At 37.9% G+C, this 26757-nt stretch overlaps 1 protein-coding gene across 1 annotated transcript in view; it reads left to right on the plus strand.

The window, feature by feature from the left end:
• Nucleotides 1-26361, plus strand: part of LOC123759636 (F-actin-uncapping protein LRRC16A) — a 149706-nt gene extending 123345 nt beyond the window's left edge. The window contains 6 exon segments of the mRNA XM_045744802.2: nt 2375-2520; nt 6250-6430; nt 11327-11437; nt 18335-18402; nt 21485-21550; nt 21552-26361. Coding sequence (XP_045600758.2) covers nt 2375-2520; nt 6250-6430; nt 11327-11437; nt 18335-18402; nt 21485-21550; nt 21552-21617 — 638 coding nt within the window. The 3' untranslated portion in view covers nt 21618-26361.
• The last annotated feature ends 396 nt before the right edge of the window (nt 26362-26757 follow it).

A 26757-nucleotide genomic window follows, 5' to 3' on the forward strand; every position in this document is an offset into this window, starting at 1 on the left:
CGGTCTCGTTGCAACCTGTTCTCGCAAATTCGTAAAGTCAACTATTGACTTATTAAATATGTGCATAGGTGACATACTTAACATAATAGATACCCTTAAAAAGATTCATAGAAAACACCGACCTTACCTAACCTTGTTAGTATCTTAAGATAAGCATCTTATTGCTTCGTAATTACAATTATTACTAAACCTATACCTATTATAGGTTAGGTAATAATTGTAATTACGAAGCAATAAGATGCTTATCTTAATATACTAAGTAGGTTAGGTAAGGTCGGTGTTTTCTATGAATCTTTTTAAGGGTATCTATTATGTTAAATATGTCACCTATGCACATATTTAATAAGTCAATATTGACTTATTAAATTTGCGAGAACGGGTTGCTCACTTCATGCAAGTCGGTATTCAATCTACGACTGTTCAAGTGGTTGGACACCGTTCATTTCCCCCGTCCCATCCCAAATTCTTATCCTGACCCCTTCCGAGTGCTATATAGTCGTAATGGCTTGGCACTTTTCCCTGATAATTCCCTCCCGCCATCATTGCCTCAATAAACTTTAAAGCTCGAATTATTCGTTGAATCTTGTCAAAAGTCTGAAGTTGAAGAATAAATATTTTAATACAGTAATTGACAGGTAACTGACTCGCTCAGATGAGAGAAGATAATATCTGTAATATCTATCCAAAGTGTGTTATACAGCTGGGTAGTGATGTGTACATTAATGTAGCCTTAAATCACTTGCACCTTGGTGCTGGATACAGTGTTTTAAAAAGTCTAACATAACCCTCCTCAACTACTTGCTCAGCTGTGTGTGTGTGTGTTACTGTGGTGGTAGATCCAGTGACATGTTGTTGAGACGATCATGTTGTGCAGTAATGAGTTACAGTATTGATGATGAACGTTACACCTACAGCACACTTATGCACTGTTGATCATTGTATACAATACTGTAGAGGTGGATCACCTGTAAGAATGCAATTTGAGGGTGGCAACAGTTATTATGTATGAATGCGTGTATGACATGTCAACACAACTCTATACACACACACACACTGCACACACTACAATTATATTTTAGAAATTGGTGCATTGCTGTTGTGAGTGATTCCTTGGAGTGAGGAAGCCATTTTTCCCCTTGATAAGTATTTTAAATATTATGAATGAATTGGTAGTATTTTAACACTTTCGCGCTTTCGATTAGAGATAACTCGTCACTGGTTTTTCTTACGATTCCGCATAACTGCCTACTTTTCTCGTCAATCGAAAAAATATTTCTATAAATTCCATTTATTAACCGAAATGGATGGGGATACTTTTGTTTTGTAGAGAATTTATTTGCGAATTTTTTGGTACCAGAATGAATATTATATCACATAAACTTCTATGAGTAAAAAAAAAAAATACACAAAGTATGTTTGGGGGTGTGGCGAGCGTGTGGCAGTGGGTTCCCCTTTAGCCGTTGATATATCTAACACGTGGGAAATATTTGTATGCTTTATGTATATGTCTGTGTAGGGAATTTTACTGCGATCACTGTCATACAAATTATAAAATGTTTCAACAAGTATAAACATGACAAACATCAAACGAACGAAAACAATGCGTTCGTTTCTTCCACGAACGCATACTGAGCGACGTGGTTCTATATTTGGCGCTTCTCTTACACATGCTTTGTACAAATGTTATACAGTTCATCTTATAGAAAATTTTATTGCGAACACATTGGTATAAAAAAGAAATACGTACATAGAAAAGTAGGGTCAGGAAACGTATAAATGTATAAACTTTCCAAGCATGATTGTGTTTTCGCCAGTGCGCTCGCGGCTAACTACTCTCCACTTCACACACTCTTGCGGGTGGGGAATTACCTATATTAAACATTCATATGCATATGTCCGTGTAGAGAATTTTATTGCGATTCCAATGATACCAAAATTAGCGATGTAGGACAACTGTAGGCTTCGCAACCATTAAGAGAGTGGAAACATTTTGTTGCTGTTTGGCGCTCTCGGCGAGTGATCTGCATAGTTTTTTATTTGGTGTTGATACTCCTTATGCTTGGGCGGCATTTTATAGGTATGCTCTTATAGACAATTTCATTGCGAACACAGTGATACCAAATTTAAATACGTGCGCCTTCAATTATTGTCAGGACAGTCAAAAGAGTGTACACTTTTTCGGTCTTACCGCGTAGGTGCGCGAAGTGCCGAAAGCATCTGGGGTATTTTTTTTTTTTGAGCGCCGAGAGCGCGAAAGTGTTAAATACCCTTTTTTCTACTGTGTTTTGTTCTACTGTATTGCCATTAGAAAGTCTCATTACCCCATGAAATTGGGAAAAAACTATTGATGGTAACAATGAATATTCTCACCAAGACAAAAGTCGTAGTGAGGAAGATGGTAAGGAAGACTCGCCTCCCAGAAAGATGACAGGATTACCCAAGATTGGCATAGGTATTGGTGGCAATATTCTTGCCGAGATGAAGATGATGCAAGAAAAGAGGACATCATTTTTGCCCAAGGTTAGAAATCCCAGTACTGTAGTTGTTCTTGATTTGTTAAGATTATTTATTCACTGTAACTTGCTTTATGCACAACAGTAAAACTGACTCTTGCCATTCTCACTAGGTGTGTGTGTGTGTGTGTATGTATATATATATATATATATATATATATATATATATATATATATATATATATTTTATTAAATATGACCGAAAAAGTAAGATTAATAATTCTAACACGAATTTTCTCAATCTTTCGTACATTATGCTTCACTGTTGGAGGTAAATCAAAAATCACTTCTCCAAAATTCATTTTTATTTCTAGTCTGACGCGACACGGGCGCGTTTCGTAAAACTTATTACATTTTCAAAGACTTCACAAATACACAACTGATTAGAACTTGCATTTCCCTGATTTTATATCTACATTTGAGTGAGGTGGGAAGGGTGATGTGGCATTACATTTGAGTGAGGTGGGAAGGATGATGTGGCATTAACACAAGACAGAACACTAGAGGATATTAATAGGGTATTAAAAGTATCAACACAAGACAGAACAGAAACAATGGGTATTGAATAGAAGTGTTTGTAGAAAGCCTATTGGTCCATATTTCTTGATGCTTCTATATTGGAGCGGAGTCTTGAGGTGGGTAGAATATAGTTGTGCAATAATTGGCTGTTGATTGCTGGTGTTGACTTCTTGATGTGTAGTGCCTCGCAAACGTCAAGCCGCCTGCTATCGCTGTATCTATCGATGATTTCTGTGTTGTTTACTAGTATTTCTCTGGCGATGGTTTGGTTATGGGAAGAGATTATATGTTCCTTAATGGAGCCCTGTTGTTTATGCATCGTTAAACGCCTAGAAAGAGATGTTGTTGTCTTGCCTATATACTGGGTTTTTTGGAGCTTACAGTCCCCAAGTGGGCATTTGAAGGCATAGACGACGTTAGTCTCTTTTAAAGCGTTCTGTTTCGTGTCTGGAGAGTTTCTCATGAGTAGGCTGGCCGTTTTTCTGGTTTTATAGTAAATCGTCAGTTGTATCCTCTGATTTTTGTCTGTAGGGATAACGTTTCTATTAACAATATCTTTCAGGACCCTTTCCTCTGTTTTATGAGCTGTGGAAAAGAAGTTCCTGTAAAATAGTCTAATAGGGGGTATAGGTGTTGTGTTAGTTGTCTCTTCGGAGGTTGCATGGCTTTTCACTTTCCTTCTTATGATGTCTTCGATGAAACCATTGGAGAAGCCGTTATTGACTAGAACCTGCCTTACCCTACAGAGTTCTTCGTCGACTTGCTTCCATTCTGAGCTGTGGCTGAGAGCACGGTCGACGTATGCGTTAACAACACTCCTCTTGTACCTGTCAGGGCAGTCGCTGTTGGCATTTAGGCACATTCCTATGTTTGTTTCCTTTGTGTAGACTGCAGTGTGGAAACCTCCGCCCTTTTCCATGACTGTTACATCTAGAAAAGGCAGCTTCCCATCCTTTTCCGTCTCGTAAGTGAAACGCAGCACGGAACTCTGCTCAAATGCCTCCTTCAGCTCCTGCAGATGTCTGACATCAGGTACCTGTGTAAAAATGTCGTCAACATACCTGCAGTATATGGCCGGTTTCAAGTTCATGTCGACTAAGACTTTTTGCTCGATGGTACCCATGTAGAAGTTTGCAAACAGGACACCTAGGGGAGAACCCATGGCGACCCCATCTACTTGCTTATACATGTGCCCATCCGGGCTCAAGAAGGGTGCCTCTTTAGTACAAGCTTGGAGTAGTTTCCTCAGAATACTTTCTGGCATGTCAAGAGGAGTACAGGCTGGATCACGATACACTCTGTCGGCTATCATTCCGATTGTCTCACACATAGGAATGTGCCTAAATGCCAACAGCGACTGCCCTGACAGGTACAAGAGGAGTGTTGTTAACGCATACGTCGACCGTGCTCTCAGCCACAGCTCAGAATGGAAGCAAGTCGACGAAGAACTCTGTAGGGTAAGGCAGGTTCTAGTCAATAACGGCTTCTCCAATGGTTTCATCGAAGACATCATAAGAAGGAAAGTGAAAAGCCATGCAACCTCCGAAGAGACAACTAACACAACACCTATACCCCCTATTAGACTATTTTACAGGAACTTCTTTTCCACAGCTCATAAAACAGAGGAAAGGGTCCTGAAAGATATTGTTAATAGAAACGTTATCCCTACAGACAAAAATCAGAGGATACAACTGACGATTTACTATAAAACCAGAAAAACGGCCAGCCTACTCATGAGAAACTCTCCAGACACGAAACAGAACGCTTTAAAAGAGACTAACGTCGTCTATGCCTTCAAATGCCCACTTGGGGACTGTAAGCTCCAAAAAACCCAGTATATAGGCAAGACAACAACATCTCTTTCTAGGCGTTTAACGATGCATAAACAACAGGGCTCCATTAAGGAACATATAATCTCTTCCCATAACGAAACCATCGCCAGAGAAATACTAGTAAACAACACAGAAATCATCGATAGATACAGCGATAGCAGGCGGCTTGACGTTTGCGAGGCACTACACATCAAGAAGTCAACACCAGCAATCAACAGCCAATTATTGCACAACTATATTCTACCCACCTCAAGACTCCGCTCCAATATAGAAGCATCAAGAAATATGGACCAATAGGCTTTCTACAAACACTTCTATTCAATACCCATTGTTTCTGTTCTGTCTTGTGTTGATACTTTTAATACCCTATTAATATCCTCTAGTGTTCTGTCTTGTGTTAATGCCACATCATCCTTCCCACCTCACTCAAATGTAATGCCACATCACCCTTCCCACCTCACTCAAATGTAGATATAAAATCAGGGAAACGCAAGTTTTAAATCAGTTGTGTATTTGTGAAGTCTTTGAAAATGTAATAAGTTTTACGAAACGCGCCCGTGTCGCGTCAGACTAGAAATAAAAATGAATTTTGGAGAAGTGATTTTTGATTTACCTCCAACAGTGAAGCATAATGTACGAAAGATTGAGAAAATTCGTGTTAGAATTATTAATCTTACTTTTTCGGTCATATTTAATAATATATATATATATATATATATATATATATATATATTGTATTGTATATATATATATATATATATATATATATATATATATATATATATATATATATATATATATATATATATATATATATATATATATATATATATATATATATATATATATAAATAAATAAATAATATTATAATATTATAATATTATAATATAATAATATAATATAATATAAATAATGTGTCAGACTAGGGCTTGATATAACCCCCGTTAAGCTCGGGAAGCCATTGAACTTGTACCAGAAAATGGTGTTTCATTACTTTCAACACCTGATTTTAGTCTTGTTAGCTAATTTGAACTATTTGGCTCTGATATGGAAAGCTGACTTTGATGCAACAAAATTTGACTCTGCTAACACAGCTAGTATTATATAATACTGTTCTTCAAATTTAAGAGACAGACTTAGCTTCATGGGCAGTTTTGTGCGGGTACTGATTATCATGATTTGGGTGATGTTTAATATCCTGTCATTTTATGGATCAAGCTAATTTTTTTTTTGTTCTTTTTCATCTGTTGACAGAGTAGAATTTGATGTAAAGACTTTAACGATAGTAGAAATTACAATAAATCTCCATATTATGAGTTAACTAAAAGGATTGATAGCAGAGCAGTTAGATTGTCATAAAATTGTAATATTTTTTCTGTAATAGGAAGAGGATAGAGATAGAGAAGAAAAGAAAGAAAACCCCTCTAGTAGCCTCCTAGCTGGTGTACGATTACGATCGACTGGCCTTGCAGACAGCCTCAAATCTCCCACCAATGGCTTCCCACGAGGCTCCGGTGGAAATAAATCGCCAAATTGTAACCGGGATTCTTGTATTGACACAACAGGTAGGCCGTGTTTGATGGTACTGTTTGCTTTCATCATTAGACATGATCTTTATGATTGGATGGGTTTTTCACATTCCCTGGTATGTGTAGGAAAGTGATTGACTAAACCAACTGGAGGTTATAGGTAATGATGTTTGTGCATATGTTGTAGTTGTGCACATGCTGTGATACAATAGTGTGCTTTATTGGCTGAGTTGCTTGATTCAATGCTTTTGAGATGCACTTCTAGATTTGGAATGTCAGAGTTAAGGAGAGTGGTGCAAGTTTCACTCCTAAGTTCCCAGAACCTTTTAGATAGTTCAGTAAGATCATTAGTAATGGTGTTTGTGGATAAAGGGATATACTGTATGTATTTATTCTAAGATTATGCTTACATCATCGGATTGTAGGATAAAATGCCATGCATAATGATGATGAGACACATTTCAACCTTAGATATAAATAAAGCCTGAACATTTGAACATAAGTAAAAGTTACTTAATATATGCTCTATAGCACTTCTTCTTTTTCTATTTTATAATTTTAATTATAGTAAGTTTCATACATCATTTTGTGTGCTAATAGTTAAAGTAACATATATATTTTCAGTATAAAATTTATTCATTATTTTTCGAAGTATATTTCTCTGTATGTATTAAACAAAATGTTTTGAGTACCACAAGTTAAAAATATTTTGTAGAAGAGTTTGTGAGGCCAGTGACTTCAGTATTTGAAAATTACCCTACAAGTGTGCACGTTGTTAACTCATATCATCGGTACTTGCTGCTCCTTGTCTCTGCTTGTCGGAGAACGTAAAGATGGGGAAATTAATATTTTTCTTTCAACTATGAAAGTGCAGAAGGGAAGTGTAGGGTTGATTTAGAATTAAAATTGTGAAGGATGTTTGAGAGTAAGGAAGTTGTTAGAGATGAAACTTTATGGCATGTTTAACAAGGGGATGATAGGGATGGAGGGGCACACAATGGAAATGATACAATTATTGAATGTTGATGTAGACCTTAATTTGTGCCATAAACATTGTTAAAGCCTCTTTTAACATTTAACAATAATCAGTCACTTTAGTTCAACGTATGTAAGTTGAGTACATAAGAGTTCAGATATACATACATATTATGTATGTATATCTGAACTCATATGCATATTGATTGGTTAAGGGAAAGACATGAGGGTTAGGTTTATCTTGAAGTAGGTGAGAGTAGTACTACTGAGTAGATTAAGTGCATAGCTGTCAGTGCTAATGTTAGGGTAGAATTAAGTGATTAAATATAAAGGTGGTAGAGAATGCAGAGTAATAAGCATGAGGCTAGACATTGAGGTGCTTTAGTATTAACCAAACTGTTAACTATTTAGTTTTTTCTAAGGAGTCCAATGTCTAAGGCTTTGGCTCCCAATTTAGTGTTGCTAAAGAATTTTACTTGCCTCTAGCAAGTATTCTAGGAAGACAAAATAGTAAGACAAATATATAACAAATTATAATAACAAGACTTACATATTCATAATTATACTGGTGAATTTCCATTCACTACACTAAACTGCCAGTAATTTCCTTCTCCAGTAAATAGGATAGTAGTGCTCAATAAAGCACATGTGGAAATGCTGTAACTCAACTCTTGACAAGTACTCTATAGATTTTGTTTTTCATACACAAAGCAAAAAATTATCAGACGTAGGGAGAGAGGAATTTCATGCTATGTTGAATAGCTTTCAGTTGTAAGGTGGTGGAATAGGAAGAGGGTTGGTGTTTATTTACACGTTTATATCCTTGTCTGTTGAAGAGGGGGAAAACTTTATCAAGTGCATTGGTTATGTAACAAAAATAATGATTGATGGTTAAAGTAAATACTTATGTCATTAAACAAAAATTAGTTAAGTCTATGGAAAACAAGAGAAAATAAAATACTGTAAAAGAAATCAGTAAGGAAAGGAGGTGGTGAGCGAAGGAGTTTGATACAAGTAGAAATGGTTCTGATACTTGTTCGACAAAAATAATAATTTCAAGAACTAAAATAGTTGTAAGAGGAAGCCAGTGATGTTATGAGCAAGAATGAAAGACGACGTGGGAAATTCCGAGAGAAAACGGTGTCATTATAGAAGGTGAAAGCAGCCATAATTGGACTAAACAAGAAATGGTTCCTAGACCAAGTAGGCACAACTATAGATTAATTGTATAAAATCTGCATGTATGCTTGGAGGAGACATTGAGAGATTAATGGGCCAAAGTATTAACACTTTCGCTCGGAGACAAGTCGGCATTGAGTTGTCCGTTTACTAGAAGGAAGTCCGGCGAGGACTTGGCATTGAGTCGTCGGTACAGCAACAGTAGCGGCATTTTTGGGAAGGTCTTGCCGCAGTTTTGTTAAGGAAATAGCCTTGAACATGGTCAACTGTAAGTAGGCTGAATATAGAAATAACAAGCCCATACACCCTCTCATACTTTATTTCTTGTATACTTCCTCATTGCTGTACCATTACCACATCCTTAAACAATTAGCTGTTCTTAATAAAAAATAAAAAAAAAAGCCATTGATTGTACTCTTGAGCACATTAGAAACAGTTTTGCAGTGTCAGAGTAGTTAACGAATGGAATACACTAGGAAGTTATATGGTTGAGGCAGACTCCATACATAATTTAAAATGAAGATGTCAACATGCAATATGCTCAGGAACCTATTCACCAGTTGATTGACAGTTGAGAGGCAGAAATAAAGAGCAGAAGCTCAACTGACAGGAGCACAACTGAGCGAATACTCTGCCTTTCCACACCCAAGTTTTACTTCCATATTTTTTGGCTGGGAATAGTATATGTACTATTTCTTTGTCTCTTATTAACTTACTAACACCTGTTCCATTATGCTGATCTCACTCGACTCACTTATTTTTGAACATGCACAAAGTGTGACAATTATTTCCTGAAATTGCTAAAACAGTAAGTATAAAAAATTTGTATGGTGGGAGTAAGGGTTTAATAAGAGAAGTCGTAATGTGATTGGTTCAAGTAAGAATAGGAAGGAGTGGTCTCGTAGGTATTGGCGCACCAAAGTCTGCCCCTACTGCCATCAAAGAAGTTCCTAAGAAAGGCAGGTATCATTGCTTTTTATTAAAGGAGTAGGATGATTTGTTAGATGTGAAGAGAATGAATAAATGAATGATTCAGTATCATCCAACATTGAAACATGGTTCATTGATGATGTATATACAATGAGGCAAGGTGGTTAGACAATTTAACACCTATGAATTGAGGAAAAAATGGGATAATATTACAGTTTTGGATAGATACAAAATAGGGTGTTAAAGATAAGGAAACACATTTCTGAGCCGGTCTCTTGTATTTTTTATCCGAGCGAAAGGCATTATAGTTTTCCTCCCCGTTGCCACATTTATTAGGGCAATCAATGGAGAGACAGTGGCAAATACATCATGAGGAATGAGTTTACTGTTTTACATACGCAAGTTAGCCATGATCAAACCACACATTAGAAACTGGAGACAATGACATTTTGGTCTGTTCTGGAACATTATCACATAACTTGATAATTAATAGGTCCAGGATGGACCAAAATGTAGTTGTTTCTTCATTATTAGATGTGTGGTTTGGCTTTCGTATCTTCAGCTACATTAATTGTGACTCGCATCTGTAAGCGAGCCATATTCTTCACACCCCTTGAAGTACTAATTAATTAATTCAACGAATTCCAGTTGTTTTTTGAGCTACTATTAACAAACTCACGTCTCCCTACCACCATATAGTAGCAGCATCCTATGCCTCTACAGGATTGGAGGAGTTAGCATATAGATTGGAAGGGTTTCAAATAGTAATTTGAAACCCAGATCACCCATACAAGCTTGAGAAAGATTGAACAGAAAAGATGAGAACAGCTTAGAAGGGATTATTCCATTATGCTCCTTACCCTGTTTGAGGTGGGGGACCTTGGATACTTCCTGAGCCAGCTCCACACATTAAAGAATGGCCTCAAACCACAGAAACAGTACACAAGGCACTTGTGTAAGTTGGAGTTGTTCATAAAGTGAGCTGGTTGGCTTCTCCAACATTTGTGGTGTTGAGTTATGGTAGTGTAGGAGTTCTCGACTCGCAATCAGGAATTCTGGGTTTAAATCCCGTGTTGGAAGAAATGGTTGAGCGCATTTCCTATTACCCAATTTCCCTGTTGACCAAACAGTAAATAGGTACCCAGTAGTTACTTAACTTGTTTTGGGGTTGCATCCTGGGAACGGTCAGTAGTTCGACCTTGGGAGGACATCAACATGGGCTTAATATGTACATGTACACTGGCTGCTTGTTCCCCAACACAATGAATTATTAATTAGTAATGGTATTTCAGAAGGCTCATTGTCATGTTTCCTAATTAGTTCTCTTAAGGGTGGTTGGATTTATTGCTTGATATTGTGTATTAAAGTGAGCTAATCATTCAATGGTGACTCAAGTTACTCACCACTGTCTCCCTTTCCCATTAATTTTCCTGACAAGACCAGAGCCTAGCATGGGAATGTGGTTGTGGTGGACCACAGTGGCTCTAGTTCAGGAAGCATCTGTCTAGGAAATAATAAGAGGAAAACACAGGAGAGGAGTTAGGCATGGCGTATTGTAAAATGTCAAACTAAATACTGTAATAGGAAAAGCTGATGTATTGATCTTTCTCATCCTTTCCCGGTTTAAAAATAATTTGTGTGAAAATAAAAAGGCTGTAATGTCAGTAATACTTAGTAATGAAGACTTCTTAAACCTCTGACTTGGATCTGGATAGTGTGTTTAATTAAGTACAATCACTTCATCTTGTTTGAAAATATAAAAAAGTGATGGTGAAAGTTGCTGTGATAGTGTAATAAGTAAACTTGTGCGTCATTTGATTGTTGGCGTATGCGTGGGGTTCTTCCCAGGACTGAGCCCGAACACCAAGCCTGTGATCACCGCCCTCAAACCTAAGCCCCCTCCCCCTCTCGCACCCAAACCACGACCCAAGTCTGTCATTGGAGGAGACCGCAGATCAGGTAAAACAAAGGGTCACTTTCGTGTTATGGCAACAAACAAGAATTGAACTAAGTAGATAAATACTAAATAACTTTCCCTTACATAAACATTGCTTAGTCTAATGCTATTAATATATTAGTCTTTTAATGTATATATTCAGATATATGATATGTAAATACTCTATCTGCATTTAGATGCATATACATACAGAATATCCGAATTTGTATATATATTGTAAAATTTACATGTTTGCTTGTATATTTTATGTACACATACACATAAATGAATGTGTGTGTGTGTGTGTGTGTGTGCACATGCCTGTCATCAACTTCATATACAGTACTGTACTTAAGTTAGCATCTTGGCACACATTATGGTCATCACGTCTCCCCCCCCACACCTGGCACATGTCACCCCCCCCCCCCTCCCACCCTCATTTCACTAAGTGCACATGCAACCCCTCGCCTCATGCGCACACAACCTCCCCTTACCTCGTGCACACACAACTTGCCTCGTGCATGCACAACCTCCCCCCTCGCCCCATGCACGCTCAACTTCCCCCTCACCTCGTGCGCACACAACCTCCCCCCCCCCCCCCTCGCCCCGTGCACGCTCAACTTCCCCCCCTCACCTCATCTGCACACAACCTCCCTTCCCTCGCCTCGTGCACACACAACCTCCCCTCATTCTTGCACACCCCTCCCCCAAGAATCATTATGGTTCCTTAGTCTGAGCATTTAGCACCCAAGTGTTAATTTGCTCCCCCTTGCCTTATACCCCATGACAACTCTCGTGCACTAACACACACCGACGCACTTCAGCACTCCCTCACATACCACACCATACAAACATCACAAATTCCACGTGCTGTGTTTTTAAGATGAATACTGATGTAATTCTGACATTTTCAAGTTGGATGACGTTTTTGTTATAAAAAGTTTTACAATATATTAACAAATTGTCAATAGTAATTTTTCACATGGTTTCGGTATAATGTTTATGTAAAGGAAATCTGTTTAAACTTTTAATGAGATCTATTGTTAATAATAAAAAATTGTATAAAGTTTGTGATATATGAGAATATTACATCCCATTTTACTTTGTTTTTCAAAAGAGCAAGTGTTAATTCATTGTAATTATTCTTTTATGTTAGTGATATGAAAGTGTATATTAAAGTGAAGAGATAATACAGTGCTCCCTCGAGAATCCAGATCACCTCATTCCATACATGATCAGATTTCATGCAAATCTGGGATTTCCAAATATTTGTGGGAGGATGAACTCAATGACGGGAAAGATGTCCCGGAGCCATGCAGGTCTGGTGAGGATTGGGACTATCCAAAAGATATCGAGCCGCTAGCACAGTTAGACCACTAGAAACTCTGAGCGCAAATATTGTGGATCCTAGGGCATAGTTTTCAGCAATTAATCGGGTTGTGGCCAAAAGGTTCCAGGTTTAATTCCCACGGCAGGACAGAAGCATTTGAGACAAGTTTCCTGCCACCGGAAGCTTCGTCATCTAACAACAATACAGTAGTTAGCTGGGAGTTGGGTAACTTATGGGTTGCATAAAGGGCAAGGTCAGTAGTTGGCTTAGTGAGACTTCGGTAGGATTTTGATTGTTACTATGATACTAGCAAATGCTTTGTTGACACTGGGAAATACTACTCTTATTTCGGTTTCAGTCTTGGTCACGTTAAATAGCGTACAGTATTTTAATTCGCCTGTACTTTCTGGGTGGTTTTGCTCAGTTTTGAGGTTTTCCTCAGGTCTTGTGTTTTCCTCACCTCTGTAAGCACAGCAACTTCTGCTCCTGGTGTTAGACAGGTGTGCTCAAGCATAAAGGCCTAGTAGTTACGTGGATCTGTGTGGGGGGTATCAGAGCCACGCACCAGACAGCTACTGAGGGCCAGCCAAGGAAAGATATTATAGTGTTTGATGGAATTTAGTTTATATGGTGATCCGACAACGATTCGGATTCCACCACATTCCTCTTGAAATAATTACTTTTGAACTTTTTTTATCGATATTTCAGAAGGTTAAACTCAATAGGCAGAGTTGGTGTGTTGCTTGGTGGAATCCATTAGCGAGATGGATTTTTGAGAGAGCACTATAATGGAAAGTTTAGTTAATTTCATGGTTGCTATTTAGTGGCTTTTTATTTTAATATAAGTGATAAAAATATATCGCTAATAAAAAGGAATATTACATAGATGGCTTTAGATTGAATAATGTAAAGGTGGTGTGAGGTTTTGGTGGTGGTAGTTGTAGTAAGAGTAGCATGGGTGGTGGTAATTACATTGTACAGTGTCTGCTACTGCCTCACTCTACACCAGTCTTACCTTAAACTGGAATGATTTGTATATGCATGTTTTGTCTTCTGCTTTTGAGCTTATCAACTTGGCTTCATATTTTACTTCATTTAGAAGTGTGAAGAATTATTGTAGTGTAAGATTTTGTATCTTATTTCATTCACCTAACTTGTGCAAGTATTATCTTCAGTAATGTTCAGCATTTTATATATATTTCAATGAGCCTTTAAGATATTGCTGTATTTCAAATTAAGATGTAACTGATCGTGTGTTTATTCAGTTGTGTACTTGTTGATGAAGATGGTGATTGTTATAATGTACCTTGGTGGGAATATTGCTGTTTTTCATATATTGTATCTTTTGTTGTATCTTGAGCTTCATGTATCTTTCCTGTATTGTATGTGTAGTATTTTCCAGTGACCGGAACAGCTTTGCCAGACACATGACAAAAACTGACTCTTGTTTGCTTGTCTTCAATTAAGTATCCCTCATTAAGACACATACTTTGTACACACACTTACTTTACCTTACAGCTAATGTACACTTTTCAACATTGACATAGGTAATTCTTAAATGCAAAAATAACTGAAAATAATTTATATGGATGTGTTTTTCACAAACCATTTTAATGTTGTAATGTCAAGAGGAATAGGTTTTACATGGAACTAAAGTAGCTAAAAATGCAGCTAAGGAATGTGCATGAAGGAAGATAACAAATTACAGTACATTAATGATGAGTAAAATAAGAATGTTTAAAGGTATGAGGTGAAAAACTGATTCAATATAAAAATTGCCCCAAATAATATAATTTAGGAGTTTGCAATGTGCTTCATATGTCCATATGAGCTTTTTTTTTTTTTTTTTTTTTTTTTTTTTTTTTTTTTTTTATTCACCTTGGGGCTCCCCCTACTCCATTATTTTGTTTTTCTTCTCTCTTTAGGATGTTATCCAGCTTCTGGTAGGGCCCTAAAAGATTGGAGTATGATTTAATTCTTCTGGTGTTCTCATCCTGTGTTGCCCCATTACCCCAGCTGATGTCTCTGTTGTACATGATCCTTTCATAAACAATGGCATCAAATGCTGTTTGCCAGTCTAGGAAGATAGTCTGCCGTTCTCCCCAGCCTTCTTTTTCCTGTTGTATTTTGGTAACATTGTTTTAAAGCTTGATTAAGTTTGTCAGGCGTTACTTTTTGCTTTTAAATTTATGCTGCCCTGTCATTACAAAGTTTATCCTCTGCAGGTGTTACATTATTCTCAGCCTGATTACTTTCTGCAGCATTTTACACAATATTTCAATGCCCTAGTCTGTAGTTTAGTGTGTGATTGTAGCAGCCATCTGGCCATCACACTGAGGCGACCTGCCCCCTCTCATCTTGGTATGTTACTATTCTAGACAACTATTACTGTTTTCTGTTGGATCCTGAAACTGTTCTTATTACCAAGTGTGTCCTGTCTACAGAAAGTGTATAGCATCTTATTAATATTGTAAGGTTTTTATCAGCTGTTATTTGGATTGATTTCATAGCGAGGTAAACAATAAAAGTGCTAATAGAGACTTATTGTGAGAGAGAAATAAGCATTATCCAACATTTAATCTATTTGATTACTAATATTAATAGTGTGTTAGTAACATAAAATTAATATTTCCTCTTGTCATTAAAGAGGCCATTTATACAGGTAATCATTGTGAATATCATGTACAGTACTGTGTATGTATTGAGATTTGAGCATGATTGGATTATTGGCATGATCAGGGTGCTGTGTCTGTCTAAAATAGTAATTTTTGCCTTATTGATTTTGATTTGCATGGTAATTTGCATGTTAGATATAATAATTATTATGATTTTTGTAGTGATTGTGATTTGTTTTACTAAACATTATTATATATCTAGTAATAAAGATTTTAATCTATCAGGGACCCTGAATGATCACGTAACCCATAAAATGGTAGAAAGAATGAGGAAATAAGCTCTTCCAGCTGCATGCCAGTCCCCAGAGACTGAACATCATATAAGAACATCATATACCTCATATCAAGGCCAAATGTTTCTGGTTTTGTCATGTGGACATGGTGATACACTATTTACATACACTCTAAAGTTGCACTTGATTATGTAGTGATTTATGTATGTAGGCCCTAGTTGGGATTATATAATTCCTGAAATTATGCCTCTACATACACAAGTGATTTAGGTTATGCAGCATGTTCTGCAGTGTAAACCTAGTTTTGTACACGTACAGGAAATGTCCATTTAGTGTTTCGCACATTTCTTTCACTGTTATTCTGTTGCTTATTTTTAATCTCTGGATTTTATATTTTATAAATATTTTGTATTTCTCAAATGTTTGTGGGCTGTCTCACCCTATATTGGTCCATGTTTTTGTGACCCCTGGCCCAGAAGGCATTTACAGGTGCACTTATGAAGCCGGTACAGTCTTCCTCAATCATGACAGATTAGTTTAAATTTATTACAGTTCATGAGCCCCAGGGCACTACATGGTTTGTCTATAACAATGACAACTTTGGGTTGTGATGTTTCCAAGTTTGTAAACTATTTAATATATACAAACTATTCCCTCATGATTGAGGAAGGGTATAGCTCTTTGTTTTTAAGTTTCCTTCACTCTGCCTCTCTCCCTTTTCATCCCTACTTTTTCCTAAAGTTTTCTCTGTACGTTTTTTCAGCTGTGGCTGTTGCTTTCCAGCTCCTGTCTGGAAATGTGGTTCTGCCCCTGATGCTCAGAGGTGGTTTCCTTGGGATTGGGCTCGCCTATTGTTGGTTGAGGTAGAGTTTTGGAGGAGTCATACTCTTGGATCATAGCTCTTCCTCCAGCATTTACCTAGTCTAGTTGGTATCATTGTTGTCATAGAAAGGTGCAACTGCTTGGAAGCTTTTGTGTTGTCTATTTTACAGTTTGCCCCTTTGATGATGCTATTTTAGGATATCTAGCCCCTTTTTGCCAGCTCCTGGACCCTGCAATGTGTGGGCCTTCTAGGTTATAACTTTGTGTCTGCTTAGTTTTGTAGGCAGGTTCCTGAACCTCGGAGATGTGTACTGGCACATCCCAATTCATCTGAGGTCCAGGGACTGGTCAAGGTTTATTGTGGGGGCATCTTTCATACTGCTTTCAGGTCTTTCCTTTTGGCTTGAATATGGCCCCTCAGATCTTTACCAGGTTAGTGCTGGTGGTTGTGACTTGAACCTGTTGGACGGTTTCTTCATTTGCAGCCTAACAGGTGTTGTTGGGTTTTTCTGATGAATGAGCTGGTTGGCTTCTGAGTCTCTTTGGTCATTGATTCTTGGTTTGTCCAGCCAAGGAGGCATAATTTGTTATTCAGTTATGACAATGTATGTACTATAGCCTGTGGTCCAACATTTTGGCCCCACAGTGTTTCAAAGTTTGCAACTTTAACTGCTGTGTTTTCTTAGTCTTGGACTGATATCTGGGCTCGGGCTGTAAAGGTATTACAGGGTCCTTGTGGCTCAGTACCTGGTCACTGTTTCTGGTCCCCATCAAGCTTTTGTTGCCATCCTGGCCTCTTCCCTTGGGGGGGGGGGGGGTTGATCTTTGCTCTCCTCTCCTGGTGAGTTCCATTTTTCTTTCGAGTTAGGAACATGGAGCCACTGTTCAGCCCCTCAATTAAATGAAATAAAACCCTTCTCTCTGAGGGTAGGGGGTCTCAATGGCTCCCTTCCCTTCTTTCCTGGTGCATAATTTTTTTTTTTTTTTTTTTTTTTAACATCTCATGATTGTGCTGCTGGTGACGGGGGCAGCCAGCAGCTTCCATTGTACTGCCACCTGGTGGTATATGACCTAACTACTGGGTGGATTATATGCTCCGATGTTTGCTTAATTTCTTTCAACCTTGCAATTGTCTGTTTTGTTTCCTTTCTGGGGATTTCGGTGAGGGTGAACATGAATCCCCTGCTATCTGTGAGGGGGCAGGCAAAGTTGTGGGTTCTGGTCTCTGGTGAGCTATTAAAGACTTGCCAAGGCTGATGTGACTTATAGGTGAGAAGATATCTTGGTGCAGCTAGCTACGTGGAGCCACTGAGGCCTCCCAGAAAGAGGCATTTCGTTACATCCGATGTTGTTTTTTTGCTTCGTTTATGTTCCAGTCTATTCCTTTCATATTAGATTAATCTAGTACCAACAATCTTGTTTTATCTTGATGTGGTTTTTTTGGTGTATATCTCATGGCCGTTGCATATTCTTTTTGCTTGTGTAACTGTGTAGTATAAACGTATATGATAATTTTTTTGTTTTGCTTATTTCTTGTTATAATTTTTAATGTGTTGTAAAGATGGATAATTTTAAAATCTGCAGATTGTTACTAGATTAAATCATATCACAATTAGAATGTCTCAATTCATTTAAGTTTATTTTGTTGCTACAGTAATCACAAAATTCAAACTTTTATTTTTAATCATAAAGCACTTGTCAATATGGTATTTAGGAAAATGGCTGTGAGTGCAGATCCACAACACAAACATCACATTTTCAATCCTGCTTTGCTTAAGTGTCACTACATGCTATCTACTTTTGCTTATGTTTTAGTGGTCACTGATTGTGCACGTGTATGTGTTTGTGTTATTTGTGTAGGTATGGCCCCCGAGCTGCTGGTAATCTTCGACAAGCGGCGCTCGACGCTCACAAGCAACCAGCTAGAGGTATACAATGCATGGTTTATTCAGCCTTATCGTAATACTTTTTCACATTCACGTATGGTAGAGTAAGTACTATTTGCACTCCAGATAATTTTAAGCTATTTTTGAGCTGGAAAACTACTGAAAGCATTTCATACTTTCAGTAACATTGCTTAAGAGACACCTACTGTAGCTGATTTCAATATTGAATATACACATTCTTAAGCTAAAATGAAGCCATTACTTTTAGTCATATTGTCAATGAGTAGTTTAATATAAAATAACTGCATAATACAAGGCCATATCCTGTTTAATACCCAACTGTTTCTTGTTTACAGATTGGCTCATTTGTTATTGTTTAGAAAATTAATATATTGCAATACTGTATAAGTAAAGATAGTGAAACCTCTCACAAAAGCTTTGTGTAATAAGAGGCTACATTCCTCTCTGATCACAAGCAAAACTTGCCTTGATTACATTACACACTAAAATCTAAAGCAGTAGATACAAATAGTTAAGGATGCATTTTCATACACAGTAATTTGAAAAAAAAAAAAAAAATACACGTTTAAAACATTAAAGTTTGTTGCACAGAGTGGCATTATTATTGAGAGAGATTGGGTATGGGTATGAGCACATACATGCCATACCCAATAGCCAAAAAATCTTAACAAGCCAACTTCAAAGATTAGTTTTCCAAACATCATATAGTGGGTATTGATGGGTGCTTATAGTAACTGAAGTTTTGTTTTAATTTGTTCTTAACTAATAGATAATATATTTATTTTTGGAGCCGTCATTCTTGTTGGTACAGTACGTGTTACTGAATATGACCTGAAGCAATTTTGGTAAATTATTTCAGCGTGAATCTTCTATATATGTATTAGGAATGAAGTTTAAAAAATGTGCAAAGTTCACTTTAAACGTGTACTGTATATTGATCCCTATGAGTATTGGTAAGTTCATTTTTGTATCTTCAAAAGAAGGAGGATAGTAAATATAAACTTACAATGCAGACATTGCGAACGTGAGTGTGCCGGGAGCATACCTGGAGCATACCAGGTATGCTCCAGGTATGCCGATTAACTTGCTGAAGTCAGGTTCATCTGGTCGGGAATTCTTATTAGTTGGCTGGGGGCATAAACTACCAAATCTTTTGTTGAATTGAAAGAAGGATGAACTAAGATTTGAACCTTGAAACCCACTTCCCAAAATTTTCAGCAACATTCCCACACTCAAATACAGGCTGGCTAAGTAACTTGACATTGTTCACTCCTTATGTGATGGGTGCTTTCATCCTGTAATCTCTAAAAAGATTTGTTGATGTGCTGCGAGTTTTGCAGCATCTGGTAGGAGATGATCTGGATGTTGAGTCCCCTTTTCACCAATGTGGCCATGCATGAAACTGCATATTTTCCCTCCCTTTCCACCCCATTGTCGTCTCAATGATGCCTGCCCCCAGGTTGTTCTCTTTGGTGAGAACAACAATGCCAGGTAAACTCCAGGTAATTTACTAAGAGCAAGACTGCCACCACTTTCATCATAAGATAAGAATGCCATTAATGCCTTAAATGCCCACTTCAGGACTGTTGGCTTCAACAATCACAATATATAGGCAAGACAACAACTCTTTCAAGGTGCCTGACCATGTACAAATATCAAGGCACAATCAGATATCTCATCATTTCTACACAAACTAAATCACCTGAGATCACATGTTGGGCCTAAAAAATTTAAAACGAACTTTGATCTAGTGAGGTTACATGTGGGCCATACACATTTAACTCATGGGCACTTGTCAGGTCTGATGACCTGACACTTAGTGTATATAACCGAGCAAATATAGCGGCGGCCAGGAAAATGATGGGATGAATTGTGAGAGTTCAAATCCAGAGATGCCCACAGCAATCCTAATACTATTGTATTTAAGTCACTGATGCTGTCCCGTCTTGAGTTTTGCTTGATACTCACTTCCCCTTTCAGAGCAGACAAGATCTCTGAATTAGAGGGAATACAGAGAATATATACGACATGCATAGAAACGTTAAAACATTTAAATTATTGGGACCGTCTCAAAGCTCTTAAAACGTTCTCTTTGGAAAGGAGACGAGAGGTATCAAATAATATATACGGTACATGGAAGATACTTTAGGGCCAGGTACCAAATTTGCACAGTAGAATAACAGCATACTGGAATGAAAGATATGGAAGGAAATGCAGAATAGAACCAGTGAAGAGTAGAGGTGCCATAGGCACTGTCTGAACATCAGAGATCCACAGCTGTTCAACACCCTCCCAGCAAGCATTAGAAATATTGCTGGAACAAAGGTGGATGTATTCAAGAGGCAGTTAGATAAGTTCTTGCAATAAGTGCCGGACCAACCAGGCTGTAGTGGATATGTGGCCCTGCGTACCCCTCCAAGCAACAGCCTGGTGGACCAAATTATCACAAGTGAGGCCAGGCTCGGAGAGAACTACTACTCCCAGTACCCTCTCCAGGAATGCTGCAGGTATACTTAATGGAGTGCCGCCCGGCTCCTTATTGTCCGTTTTGCATTTTCCCTCGTACTGTTATGCATATCCTTGTTGAATATACCAGAATGCATACCTTGCTTCTCGACTGTCCCTTGTGGTCATTAGTCCACCAATAGAATCCTTCGCGACTCACATACCGTTGATATCATTCACCTTATTCTTTTTTGTTCTTGTAATAGCATCCGTAGTGATATTTAGCGTCTTGAATATCCTGCACCTTTGATGGTGCTACATGATCTTCCCGGCTTGGCACCTTCGTTTGATAATTACAGTACTGTACTTTGAAACTGAACCCAAAAGTTAATTTTAAACTTCACAAGAAATGTAGAGATGGCTCATGCTAGAATCATTGTTCCTTACCCTTTTGGTCATATTCATTAACAATTATGTAAATAAATGTACCAAAATTGCTTAGTTAAAAGAAAATGGTTTGTATAAATTTCATAAAATACACAAATAATCCCAAAAATACAAAATTTTAATTTATAGCATTTTTTATATTTTCATGAATGCAATGAAAATTTTTAATAAAATATCCAATGTTCTCATTCATAAAAAAATTCACCAACAGGAACTGGAGGAGACTTGGGTGGACGGTGAACGGGATGGTGACTCCATCTCGGGACCCCCACTACATCCGCCAAACATCACACAAACACGTTCTCAATACTGACCTTGCTCTTGAGGATGTTGTCAATGTATAGTACAGTATTTTAAGGGCAAATCTTTTGTATAGTAAATTTAAGTATGTACAGTTAAAGAAGGCAACTATTTCTTAAAGCACATTTCTACGTGTTGTATTCACAGACATCTCGTATGCTCTCCAAGACTATGAATCTTATAGTAGAGGGATTGCTTCCATGGCAACTTACTGTGTTTTAGATCCTCTTCATAGTACTTGACCTGCTAGCAAACAAAACAAGTTAAGACGAATGTAAGTACTGGTGTTGCATCATGATCTTGATGGAAACTTCTTAAGAAGGCTGTGACATGTATGCATCACCTCTTGATGTATAGAATCTTAGCATATTGTTAATATCTATGAATTACAGAAATATGATGAAATCAAACATAGTTATACTGCAGTTATTTATGGTTGTTGGAACCTAGTGTATTTGAGATATGTAAATAAAAAAAATATGCATTATTAGGGATGTGTAGGTCAGTCTTCGCATTTATATATAACAGCCATTTTTATTAGATTGAGTGATGAACTACAGTAACACCTGTATGACTAGATGAGCCAACATGGAACCCTAGTATGTTGTGTCAGACTTAGAGCACTGCCAACACTAGATTTTTTTTCATTAGAGTACAACTAACTTAAAATGGTGTGAAACAAAGGCAAACCAAAGAATACATGTGGCCACAGATTCTGGTGTTCTCTGGGCCTTTACTACTGGTACTTGGGGTCAGGGATGGCCAATGCTGGTATTTAGTGCATGTCATTTTCAGGTTTTATTGTCGTCATCAGTCTGATAGACGTCAAAATATTAATGCAAGTGCAATATGCGAGATATGTGATCCAAGGGATATTTGCATATAAAATTATCTATAAATCTTTAAATAAATATGTCTGTAATTACAAAGTAAACCTATGAATAATTTTTAATTTTTTGAAAATATTCCAAAGACAGTAAACAGGTCATTGTACTCTTTGAATTATATTTAATCCATGTTACTGTGTAGTACTGAAATATGCATTAACAAAATAATGTATTTTGCACTCATATGAATATTGCAAATTCTGCTTACTTAAAATTGTAATAACACTAGAAAGATGCACAATTACATACCCACTTGCTTAGCTATAATAAAGATGAGTAGATAATATATACTGTGTGTGTGTATATAGGTGTATATATATATTATATATTATATATAATATATATATTTGTATAATATATACACAATAGGTGGCCGAGAACAGAAAGTGTTAAGTGAAGAGAGAGATACTAGTGAGAATCGACTTGTAGATATTTTATCTAAGGTCTGTATCATATCTCTGAGATATACAGGTGGTGTTCAAGGGAGGGAAGATGTAAGGGTTTGTCTTATGTGTTTGAATTAATTTATTATGGTATCAATGCTGTTTGGTCCAAAAAAAATTTTGGTGTTTGCAAATTCTTTCAGTTGTCTCTTAATGATATACTTTTGAGTCCATGAGGTTCCTCTCTCATCAACTCAAGGATGCTAAACTCATCATCAAAGAAGAGAACGACGTTAGGAGATAATCTTTAGCTTTCAAATGCTGCTACACACTGTAATACACAATTATGGAGCATTCAGAGTTGCCATCCTTCTTGTTGAATTAACGTTTATAAAACATATATTGACACGAGACTTTTCATCTGACCTCTGCCCCACCTTCACGTCCCTAGTCCCTGCCCCACCTTCACGTCCCTGGTCCCTGCCCCACCTTCACGTCCCTGGTCCCTGCCCCACCTTCACGTCCCTAGTCCCTGCCCCACCTTCACGTCCCTGGTCCCTGCCCCACCTTCACGTCCCTGGTCCCTGCCCCACCTTCACGTCCCTGGTCCCTGCCCCACCTTCACGTCCCTGGTCCCTGCCCCACCTTCACGTCCCTGGTCCCTGCCCCACCTTCACGTCCCTGGTCCCTGCCCCACCTTCACGTCCCTGGTCCCTGCCCCACCTTCACGTCCCTGGTCCCTGCCCCACCTTCACGTCCCTGGTCCCTGCCCCACCTTCACGTCCCTGGTCCCTGCCCCACCTTCACGTCCCTGGTCCCTGCCCCACCTTCACGTCCCTGGTCCCTGCCCCACCTTCACGTCCCTGGTCCCTGCCCCACCTTCACGTCCCTGGTCCCTGCCCCACCTTCACGTCCCTGGTCCCTGCCCCACCTTCACGTCCCTGGTCCCTGCCCCACCTTCACGTCCCTGGTCCCTGCCCCACCTTCACGTCCCTGGTCCCTGCCCCACCTTCACGTCCCTGGTCCCTGCCCCACCTTCACGTCCCTGGTCCCTGCCCCACCTTCACGTCCCTGGCCCCTGCCCCACCTTCACGTCCCTGGTCCAGCTTCACTCCCCTGACCTCTCTCTTTTTTTTTTCCTTCCCTCATTTACATGTCTGGCTGCCCCCGCCAGCAGGGGAGATGCCTTGTTGCCCCAACCTGCACAGGAGAAGTCCACATGTCCCACCTTCATCATCCTGGGTCGTCTTCCCTCCCCCTTACCATCCCCTTCTTAACCTCATACTATTTTATTCTTTACAAGCCCTTGACCTGTGCATCTCAGATTTGAAATCTTTTAAGGACTTTAATAAACAAAATAACACATTGGAGATTTTATATAATATATATAATAACAAATTTCCATATGCTGTTGGATGGAGAGTTTAGGTTCTGTATGGCATTTATACACAGTATGATTATACTAATCTTTACAGTATTTCAAGATGAGATGTTTAAGAGGATAGTTGTAGACAAATTGAAGATTCATGTGATTAGCACACTAAATAAGGCCAAAAGAATTTGAAAGTCTTTTAATAGGTGGATTTTTATTGCAGTTAACTATACAATCTATCTCAGTTATAATAGCTGCACACTTTGATCAAATAAAGCAATTCTTTGTGATAGTTTCTCCATTTTGTAAATAAAATGCTGTATATGTATTGCAATATTATACCATTTATATTGTAAGCTAATAATTTCCACGTGGACATAGTGTATAAAGCAGGAATTTTCCTGCATGAATATAAGTATTGTTATTGAGCTGCCAATTACGTGCTTGCTCTGTATCAGGAATATGGCTTATGTACAGCTTTGATTTGTCTCGGACATGGAATGGAGGAGCTTTGTGCCAAGCTATGGGGGTGGGAAATGATTTATATCTGTGTTATGGACAATATGCATTTTATTTATAAATATGCTGGCGATGTGATTTTATTTTATTAGTTCTGAAGATTATTATGGTTAGAAAACGTGGTATATCTGTGATGAATTATGATTGTGGTGTGATTTAAAGACTGAGTGACAGTATGAACCTACAGTCAACAAGATTAAGAAAGCTATTCGTCTTGAAGGAAATTTTGAGTATTAAAGAGAATAAGCTTTTGAAGTCATTAAAGTGTCTTGACACTTGTGTAAATAAAAAATATTGTGAATAAGTGTATTTTACGTAGATAATTCTTAATGAGAAATGAATACTTTAAATTTCTTTTAGTTAGGATATTTAAATTAATTTTAAGTGTTTAGTGAAGTGGCAATGTTTTGCATTTAATGCATGATAAGAAACTTTTTATTTGTTCCTGAAAAATGTTTTGATTGAACATGTTTATAGCTTTATACAGTCAATGATTAAGGAACAACAATTGTTACCAACAAGCTGAAAGAGAAAATGTGTGTTGCAGCTGGAGTTACTAAGAGAAGCTGGTGAGTATGGGCTTTAATGAGGCAGTACAAAGAGGCCAATGGCAAAGGATTGTTACAGTGCTCACAAGAGACAATATACTTATAAAAATCAAAAAGTATTGTGAATGTTTGTATAGGTGAATGTAGGTAGAAGTAGAAGATAAACCTTCAGTTTGAATAAGTTCCTTGAGCCACTGTAATATACCTTACAGAGCCCACAGCACCTTCTCCTAACCTATACACTGAACAACTGTTGGACAGTCCTCATCTTGGTCTTCACAGTAATGTCTATGGTTTATTTTAAATTGCATCATTTAGTCATCACTTTCATAATCCATTAATTGGTGCAGATTGATGTAGATATCTAAATTCATTTTGGTATTTGTAAGGAGCTTTTGTAGCCATTTAATGGCTTTCGTATTTACACAAAACAGTATTTAAGAAGGTAGAGTCGGTTTTTCACTCTCGGTCATCTTGTCAGTTATTGTTTGATGTACTATTATAAATCATTTTAAAACTGTACAGTCTACTGCCAGTCTGATAGGTCTGTTGTTAGCCTTTTTTTATTATTATTAATTAGCATAATGGCATAAGAATTGTTGTGGTAAGATGCTGTTGTTTAGTGTGGGCATCATGTTGTGCTTGCGAGGTGCAGACCAGATGGGGGCCACGGACACACGTTGACGCCTCTCTAACATCTCCACTAGTCTTGGATTACGCTTCAAAATATTTGACCAGTCAAATTACGATGTAATGCTAAAATTCTTGGTAATGTGTGTGTCAAGATTTAAAGATTTAAAAGATTGTCAGTGTGTCCATTTGCCTGTATCTTGAAAGACTGTGCCATGACTTAGCTAGCAATGAAACTAATTGTGGTCATTGTGAGTTGTGATAGTATCAAAGTTCTCCCACAAGTTCGTTTCCTCCCATTTTCTTTTTAAATATTTGACTGGAGAGCCTAATTATGTGACCACAGTTTGTCACAGTGCACAGTGTTTTACCCTTGCAGTGTAAATATATTATCTGTCATATTTTATATTTTACAATTATTCTACTGCCTTAATAAAACTTATTTCCTACGAATTGAATTACTCATACATTATTCTAACTTCAATTTTACTAAATTAATTTTAAATACGCCACGCAGTCTCGGTGGCATAGTGGTACGACGCTCGCGGGGTGCCGCGAGCACTTTGTCCTGGGTTCGTATCCTGGCCGGGGAGGATTTACTGGGTGCAAATCCTTAACTGTACCCTGTTTAATTCAACAGTAAAATGGGTACCTGGTTGTAAAAACGATTTTTCGTGGGGGTCGTATTCCAGGGAACATAGGATTAAGGACTTGCTCGAAACGCTATGCCTACTAGTGGCTGTACAAGAAGGTAACAACTTGTGTGTGTGTATATGTATGTATGTATACAGCTGATCTGATCATATTTAATAATATTTATTAAAAATACAAATAAATGGGATGAC

Source organism: Procambarus clarkii, chromosome 8 (assembly GCF_040958095.1).
Source record: "Procambarus clarkii isolate CNS0578487 chromosome 8, FALCON_Pclarkii_2.0, whole genome shotgun sequence".
Lineage (NCBI taxonomy): Eukaryota > Metazoa > Arthropoda > Malacostraca > Decapoda > Cambaridae > Procambarus > Procambarus clarkii.